This window comes from Carassius gibelio, chromosome B22 (assembly GCF_023724105.1).
Source record: "Carassius gibelio isolate Cgi1373 ecotype wild population from Czech Republic chromosome B22, carGib1.2-hapl.c, whole genome shotgun sequence".
Lineage (NCBI taxonomy): Eukaryota > Metazoa > Chordata > Actinopteri > Cypriniformes > Cyprinidae > Carassius > Carassius gibelio.
Window position 1 is genome coordinate 20,724,212 of NC_068417.1, and position 9,418 is coordinate 20,733,629.

Consider the following 9,418-nt stretch of genomic DNA (forward strand, 5'->3'; position numbering starts at 1 on the left):
TGCTGATGGTAAATGAAGATCCATTTTTCTCCAGCACCCACTCCACAAAAGCACCGAAATCCTCTCAGGGACCGTTCGCTGGTAGGCGTGCCTTACACCACTTGCTCAGGCCGGTGTAGAAGAAGTTAGAGAGCGAGCGGTCGGGGAAGTGAGTAAGGCACGCCAGATCTAAAAAGTCCCTGGTGTGGTTCTCCAGCGAACGGTTCAGTTGCTCCAGGCATAGGAGACGGACTGCTGGGATGGCCATTCCGGGAGAGGAGAAAAAAAATTAATAAATGAAAGAAAAAACACCACTAAATTAACTACACTGTTGTGGGTCCATAATTCTGTTACAAACTATGGTAGTGCTAAACATAAAACAAAGTGCAAGAGGAGGATCTAAATGTAAAACAAATGAGGAGTTTACTGATGATGAAGGAGAATACAGGCAATATACAAGATTACATTCAGCATTAACATATCAACAATACATTTAATCACGGACGAGGGAGAACTGAACAGAACGGGTATTTAAACACTCAGGAGGTGATGAGGGAACTGGAAACAGGTGGGAATCAATCACTTAACCAAAACAAGAACAGGAAGACCAAAAAAGGAAACAGAAAGTTCATAAACGTGACAGTGCCATGTATTTTACAGTCTTAAAGGGTAAAGTTAATTTATACTAATTCCTGTATTGTTTTGTCTTATATTTACACATCCTGTGGGTTAATAACAACGCAAATTAACCCTACTTTTATTTTGTTTTTCCTAGAGAGAGTAGAAATCACACATTTAAAATTAGCCTTTCTCATTGCCTATATAATTTTTATTTTTATTTTTTTACGATCCAGGAAACTAACAATTGATGAGGGCATGAATTAAAACAATAATTATAGATTTTATCCACAAAACCCCAACTTCTCCTGGTTTGAAACTGGATGCACTTAGCGATGGCATAATAAAGAAGTGAGGGATAGAAAAGAAGCAATAACTAAATCATAATTACTCAACAGTCCAATAGATGGCAACATGCAAGTTCACCATTGACCAAAAAAAAAAAAAAAAAAAAAGTGGAAGAGCACCTTAGTTTTGACTTATTCCTCCTAGCATAAGAATATCTAAAACATTGTAGTTAATTTGTTTATATATCCATTTTTTTTATCTTACGTTTATGCTCTTTTCCATTTAAAGCAGACTTAATTCACTACATTATGAGGACTTTAACTTGGATTGTTCTGATATCTTTTGAGAAATATGATTAGAGACGCTGTTTTTATTTACCACCTGTGCGTTTTGTTTACTATGCAGTTTAAATGTGAACACAGCATGCACATGATTGTTTAAATTACATTTAATAATTCAGATTGAGTCTGAATTCCTAATCTGTTTTTATTATTATTATTATTATTATTATTATTATTATTATTATTATTATTAGAAAAAACATTCCTTCTTCCGCAATCAACACTTAAAAGAACTTTTAAAAGAGTGATCTTGAGTGTTTTGATTTAGATATTTTTGTCTATTATTATTAAACTACCTGCAGCTGCAAAACCTCTGTGCAAAACATTGTAACAAGAAATAATAAATCAGCTTTTGCTTAACTTAAATTTGCAATCCTGTTACCATTCTGGCAAAGTCTATTTATTTGATACACTTTGTTTATTCATGTGTGTTGTATTACTAACTAGATTTAATTGCAGTAATAAATCTGCTAAATCATAGTTCTGTGTCACCAACAAAATTGGGATAGCTGATAATAATTGTAACAACATTCTGGCATCTCATGCCTATGAACAAGGAAGATGGATACAACAGTTTTTTTCTTTTTTAAATAAATAATATTAATGACCAAAGACTTGTTGCTTTTAAATGTGATTCCTAGAGTCTTCTTTCTGTGTGAAGGTCTTCCCACAATGATCATGCATGTAACTTCTCTCAAAGGTGTACCTTTAGCGTTCCTTTTTCTCTAAAACACTTCCCACACTGATCACATGTGTGGTTTCTCACCAGTATGTGACTATGTTTGTGTGAGAAACTCTTTTCACACTGAGGGCAGGTGAAAGTTTTCTTGGATCTACTTTTCAGTAAAATATCTCCAGTCTGAAAGGGCCTCAATATTTCTCTTCAGTTTTGATATCATGGTGTTTCTTCTCCGCTTCACTCAGTTCTTCAACCTCCTTGTTCTCTTCCATCAGCTCTAAAATGAAAGTTTAAAAAAGGTAACTTTCACCCTCCAATCCTCCAAAACCACTTCTCCAATGTAAAGGTCATGGGCACTAATTCCATGTCTTTTTAGTAAGAATTATTCTATATTTTATAATGTATGTTATTTTTTACTTGTTTTGGTGAATCGCTGTGGGAGGCGCTTCAGTGGCTGCACCACTGGGTTTAATTTCTTATAGTGACTGAGGATAATAAACCTGAGATCTTGAAAAAAAATGAAAGGAAACAAGAACATTCAAACTGTACAGAAGCCCTGATTGTGAAAAAAAAAAAAAAAAAAAAAAAAAATCTGAGGTTATAAGATATTTTTCCTCTCTCTTTTCAAAAACGATTTTTTTTTTCTAAAGAAGCAACACAAGAAAGAAAGAAAAAAGATAGCATATTAGAATTACTAACCTTGGCCAACAGGTGCCACTATTTATAAACGTAGTCTAATACTTAATTCTTTTGTTGGTTTATCCTTGAATAATACATTTTTTAAAAAGTTTTGCAAATTGTTTCTAGCTTTCCTGTTTGCCCAGAATCAAATTATGGAATATTGAGAAAATGTGGGGAAATATACGGATATTATTATTATGTATATGCATTATTGAGTGTACATCTGCTAATTGAAAAAGAAAGAAAGTGAAAGTGAAAGTGACTTTAAGAACTTTAAGGTCTGGCAGCAAAATAAATTTTTCTTCTGGTCCTTGGCTCGTGCTGAGTTGAATGCAAAGGATGTAACGCACTAATAAATTCAGTGAAGAGCAAGCCAAATTGGACATGAAGCTATATCTCTCACTTTTGCGTATTATGACCAAATGTGGTAAATGTCACTATAACCATGACCTGAGGTTACATGTAGTATTTTGGCACAGCACCACCTACTGGTCAGGAGGTATGATTTTTTTATTTTTGCCAATAACTTCTGAATGGTTTGTTCAAAAATCATAAAAACTGGTTTCTTCTGATCAAATTCAGCATGCCAATACCCAATTAATAGTCGAATGGGGTATAATAGTTTTGGGTATCGGCCATTTTGAATTTTGTAATCGTATATCATGACCAAACTCAATGTGTCATCGATACCAGAAAAAAATACAGGAAATTATTATTATTATTGTTATTAATGCTAATTGCTTTTGTCTATTTTAATTAAACTGGTCTTGATAGATTCCTTGGATCATGCCAATACAATTTATGCCATATTCTGTTACGTAACACAGAGACAGGATGTAATCGCAAGGCGTGTTTATTGACAAACAGCACAAAAGTCAGATAAGCACGACGAATGACAGGGAAACACAGGTGGGCGGACACAAGGCTGATGGAACGGTGACACAGGAACTTCGGTGGACAACAGATGATAGTGCTCGGTCCCGTGATGATCCCTTGAATCCCGGTGCTTGTGTAATCCTCGTGACGGTGCTCCGTAATCCAGTGCTGGGTGAAGATCCAGGAACAAACAACGATACAGGAAGACATGAAACACAAGTTACTGAACTTATATAGGAGACAAACAATTGAAACCAGCTGGCGCTGCTGATCATTGCTGATCAGTGACCACGCCCACAGACACACACACAACAGTAGGGGTGCTCCGATCACGATCGGCCGATCGTTAATGCACATCTCGTCAGTAAAGCCGGTTCTCTAATCAGCGGTTAATTCCATCAGGTGCGTGATTTCACATAGAGCAGCTGTTACTACACAGAGCCGTTGTTAACTGAGAAGATGCGCCAATAAACGCTGAAAATGAAGTTGATTTGCGCATCTTCTCAGTTAACAACGGCTCTGTGTAGTAACAGCTGCTCTATGTGAAATCACGCACCTGATGGAATTAACCGCTGATTAGAAAACCGGCTTTACTGACGAGATGCGCATTAACAATCGGCCGATCGTGATCGGAGCACCCCTACACAACAGCACGCTAGACGAGAGAGAGAGAGAGGGAATTCATGAACCGTGACATATTCGATCAAACTCGCAGTCCACAATTTCACATTTTTTGAACTCCTCCTATATTGTTTGTCTGATTACACCAAATCAGCTCAGATCATCTTCAGATGGCAGAGTTATTAAAAGCATTTCAATAGACCAAGACAATCTCAAATAATCAATCAAAGTGTTGGCATAGTGCCAAACTGATTCTGAGGCTGCAATTTGATAACAGTGATAACTATTGATGAAAAGTGATAAGCAATAACCAAATTTTTCGGACTACAAGTCCCACCTGAGTATAAGTCGCATCAGTCCAAAAATACGTCATGATGAGGAAAAAAACATAAGTCGCACCGGACTATAAGTCGCATTAATTTAGAACCAAGAGAAAACATTACCATCTACAGCCATGAGAGGGCGCTCTATGTTTATTAGGGGTAGACTACAGGAGCACTGAGCAGCATAGAGCGCCCTCTCGTGGCTGTAGACGGTAATGTTTTAACTTGGTTCATTTGTCTTAGTACATTTCTCTTGGTTCATGTCAAATTAATTTTGATTAGTCGCACCTGACTGTAAGTCACAGGACCAGCCAAACTATGAAAAAAAGCGTGACTTATAGTCCGGAAAATACGGTAAATCATAGTACTGTTGATTGTGTTTTTTCAGCCATTTGTCATTGCTGCGATTTCTTCCGATGTTCCCAGCAATGCTAGTTCCTCATTTTGCCTCTGTTGTGCTCGGCCTCTTCATTGCTGCTTGCAGATATATTTAACTTTAGAAATGTACTAGAATTTACAAGGTGTGATTTACCAGTACTGTAACATACTCACAATACATTGACTGAATGACCTGTGGCACATTAACAGGATTCTCTGTATCAGTCTCAGTAATGCTTTTGCATTGACGCAGTTGTGCACAAGGCCTCTTTTTTAATGCAACATGAAAGAGATGCTCTCTGCCTTACTATCAGTTCAGTCTTGGAGTCAGAATGATACCTGCTGTGGTCATTGTTGTGTATTGGCTGTCCATGTGGTTTTGTGCTGTTGGTTGAATGCATCAGCAGGTGCAGGGGTGTATGTATTACTGGCCGCATGTAACAGTGTGTTGGTGTGTCTGTATGTGCCCGCAGCAAGTGGGTAAAGGGCTATCTCTGCCTTCAGAGGCTGTTTCTGAATCCCCCTACAGACACTTCACTGGAAACAAATGTCATGAGAACGCTACATAAAAGTTTTGCAATTAATACTAATCAGTTTGTTAAAGTCCTTGTCTGGGTATGAGATACAAAACTAAATTGTGTTCAGCATCCTTCTTGTTGGGTAGCTTATAAGACACATTTTACTTTACAAAAGCAACTCAAAGTTCACAGCAATAACCAGAAGCTCACAAACTTATCAGGTTTCGCACGGACACAAACCTTCCCAAATTTCTTAGTTATCCATGACACAACTGATGATTTAGATAAAACATACCCTTTAATTCAGCAAAAGCACTTTAAATATGTCACTGTAGATCCTCAAACTGATGAGAAAATTGTAAAGGATGTTGAGTCTTAGCTGTAACGGAAATGGTGGCCAGAACCCAAGGTATCAAAAAACCCTCTAGACAGAAGTGCAAATGTTATGGCTTCTCGGCGGTCAATCAAAATCAAGGTATAAGAGAAGAAAACTACTTATTCATCTAAAAACTAAATAAGGAAATCATAATTTGCATGTCACACAGCATTAGAAATGCATACAGCTATATGATTATCAGTGTAATTGTGCACTGAGCTGATGATTTATTTGTCAAATATGAGGAAAAGCAGTATGCAGACGCAGTTATAGAAGACTATATTAAACTTGGAAAACTTGTAAAATTATACAAATAAAATTACTTGCAAAATGGCTAATTAAACGGCTAGATTTCAATACAGTGATACTGCTGTTTAAATAGAGAATATCATATATAAAGTATTATTAAATATTATATATTCATAATTTATACGAATTTAACTGATATCCACAAGAAATAAAAAAAGCAATTAGAAAATTAAGCTAAATAGATACAGAAAAAAAATAATGTGAGAAAATAAATGGCTTATTTAATCAAATATATAGCATACTTTGATCATAAAACCTATGGTTGATTTACCATGTGCAGGGGTGGAGGCGGAGGGAGGAACAGAAAGTGTGCGTAAAGTAAACCTGTAGATCTCAAATCCATTCCTACGAATCACCTTCACACAACTGGATTATACCTCGCATCTAAACGCTGTTAATTCTTCTTTGTGGATTTTCTTCTCTTTCTTCTTCTTTTTTTTTTGTAATTGAAGATATAGAGCATGTTAACTTTATAAGAGCATGCAAATAACTGTTTGTAAACAGAATAGATGATTATGTCAGGGAGTATTTCATAAATAGAAGATGATTCACAACGCTACTTTATTCAGTCTGTGTTTACTGATCATGAATGGTACGTGTAAAACATCCTTTTAATAAATATTAGGAATATTTTTCTCTATTGGGATTAGTAAAATCCCAGTAAAACGTTTTTCCACATTGTATTTAAAGAGATTTTAGTAGATCCTCCTAGCATCCTGTTTGATCTGAAACAGGTTTTAAATACTGACTGGGAACTTCTGTTTGTGTTTCAGGTGTGTTTGGTGCAGATATAGATGCAGTGAAGTCAGTGTCAGTGACTGAAGGAGATTCTGTCTCTCTACACAGTTATGTTACTGAAGTAAAGAGAGACGATCAGATTCTGTGGATGTTTGGACCTAAAGAGACTCGAATAGCAGAAATCTATAAGGAAAACATTGATATGTTTGACAATAATGAGATATTTGGAGACAGACTCCAGATGGACAATCAAACTGGATCTCTGACCATCAGAAACATCAGAACTGAACACTCTGGACTTTATAAACTGACCGTCATCAGCAACAGAGGAACTTCATACAAGAGATTCAATGTTTCTGTCTATGGTGAGTAACTGAGCCCATTATGATCCAATGGTGAATCTGTGATGAAACAGAAATTAAAATTGTGTTCCCTGGTGTTTCATAAATATTTCAAATGGAAAAGGAAGACAAAAAAGTAATTTCTTTGGCCTATTTATATTAAAATAATAATAATAAAATCGAATGTAATTTTGCTTTACAATCCCAAAGGGAATACCAGTTCAGGCTGAATTGCTTGTAGATGTAAATTAAAAACTGCTGCATGAAATAGTTTTTAACAATTTAAGTATAGACATATGATGACCAACATGTCTGAGAATATTTAAAAATCTCTAAATTGTAAAGATGTCAATCACTGTTTGTTCCTGAATTAATATTTTAGTTTTATTTGATATTTCACAGCGCTTCTGCCCTTTCCCATCATCACCAGAGACTCTTCACAGTGTTCATCATCTGAAAGATCAACAAACCAGAATTGTTCACTGCTGTGTTCAGTTGTGAATGTGAGTGCTGTGACTCTCTCCTGGTACAAAGGAAACAGTTTATTGTCCAGCATCAGTGTGTCTGATCTCAGCATCAGTCTCTCTCTACCTCTGGAGGTGGAATATCAGGAGAACAACATCTACAGCTGTGTGATCAACAATCCCATCACAAACCAGACCACACATCTGGACATCACTCAACTCTGTCAGCCATGTTCAGGTAATTCAACAGTAATCAGAGTTTCTGTGTTTCATCAAGTATATAGAAAGTGTATATATATGTGTCTATAAATGCACTGTTGATGTGAGACCAAAGTTAACTGCTTCCTTTCCATTTTAGAAAGGTTTCTTCTAAATAAAGTTCTTGCTGCATCTGTGTCTGCTGTAGCTCTGGTTGTAGCTCTCGTGAGTGTGATGTATTTTCTCTACAGGAAACGCAGAAGAGCGGCACAAAAACGTAAGCCCTGTCTTCTGCTTTTATAGCAAGAAACATGTATTTATGCATTTGCATCGAGTTAATATAACTGATGTTAATGATTGAGAATTTGACAACATCCTAACTTTAAAACTTCAGGAAATGGTAATACAGTGGAAACAGTCCAGACAGAAGATGAAGAGGTACAATATGCTGAAACTGGATATTTCAGACAAAATGATCAGAAAAAGGTAAGATTTTTTTTAATGAAACACCATCTCTCTGCATGTCCAAAACTCATAGCTGTGAAAACTGTGAAACATAACGTTAAAGATCATCCAGGTCACTTTTTTCAGTATTACTGTGAATGGTGCTGTCGAGCTCCAAAATGACAAAACAAATATAGTCCAGATGACTGTGTGATATTCAGAGTCTTCTGAAGTCATGTGATAGCTTTGTGTTAGGAACAGAATAAAATTTAAGTTGTCTTACATGGAAAATATAAAATAATGATCACTTAAACCTGTCAAAATATTCTGTGCACGATGTTAGGTGCATTTAGACTTTACGGTCTGTAATTAAACACTAACAATTAGTATTTTTGATCAGACCTCAATGGAACATGCGCAAGTGTCTTTCTCTCTGCAGTCCAAACACAACAATGACACACTTTTTGTATTTACTGTCATGGTGAAATAAATGTCTTTAACTTGTTAATAACTTTTGTTTGGCGAGTCTCATTTCTTACAGTAAATTTGAATTGTTTTTCAGAAAGCTAACGGGACAGATGACACAGTATACTCCAGGATTGTCATGCGACACTGATCAAACTGTTGCATTTATGTTGTCTGTATTCATCTACTAACCAGGCATTCGATTAGAGGAGAGGAAGATGAAGAACTCAAACCCCTGTGTTTTATGAAAGTCTTAAATCATTCAGGAAGCAGAAGCATGAACTTGGTTTGAGGACGTCCCCTGGTGGTAGAAATATGTCTAGGTTTTCTCTTGCACTGAGATCTCATGTCACATAATGCTATACATTAATATTATTTACGTAATATAATAAATAAATTATATATGTGTGTGTGTGTGTGTGTGTGTGTCTGTGTTTGTGTGTGTGTGTCAACAAAAAACATCTTAGTAACTTGAAAATTACATTTGAGGGTTTGCCTTAACCATGCTTCCTGGAAGTAGGGGTAGGAACTTGACAGCCTCATGTGACAGAAAGGAAGTGAATACCTTTTTTTTTTTTCTTTTTTTTTTTTGAAATCCTTTATTTGGTTGTTAGCTTGCATGTCATTGAGAAATAAAATATGGATAACATCTAGAAAAATAATTACAAAAGGAAAATGACAACTATAAACTGCGGCAACTATAGTTGTCAGTGGGCTAAAATGAGTTAACAATCAAACAATTATTTAACAACACTATAAATTAAATTAAGTAGTCTATACA

At 35.9% G+C, this 9,418-nt stretch overlaps 1 protein-coding gene across 2 annotated transcripts in view; it reads left to right on the forward strand.

Annotated features, from left to right (window-relative positions):
• LOC127986957 (SLAM family member 9) overlaps positions 1 to 9,013 on the forward strand; it is a 49,075-nt gene extending 40,062 nt beyond the window's left edge. For both annotated transcript variants that reach the window (XM_052589232.1, XM_052589229.1), the window contains exons 5-6: positions 8,123 to 8,214; positions 8,735 to 9,013. In XM_052589232.1, the coding sequence (XP_052445192.1) occupies positions 8,123 to 8,214; positions 8,735 to 8,788 (146 nt within the window). In that variant the 3' untranslated portion in view covers positions 8,789 to 9,013. The remainder of the gene's footprint in view (positions 1 to 8,122; positions 8,215 to 8,734) is intronic.
• The last annotated feature ends 405 nt before the right edge of the window (positions 9,014 to 9,418 follow it).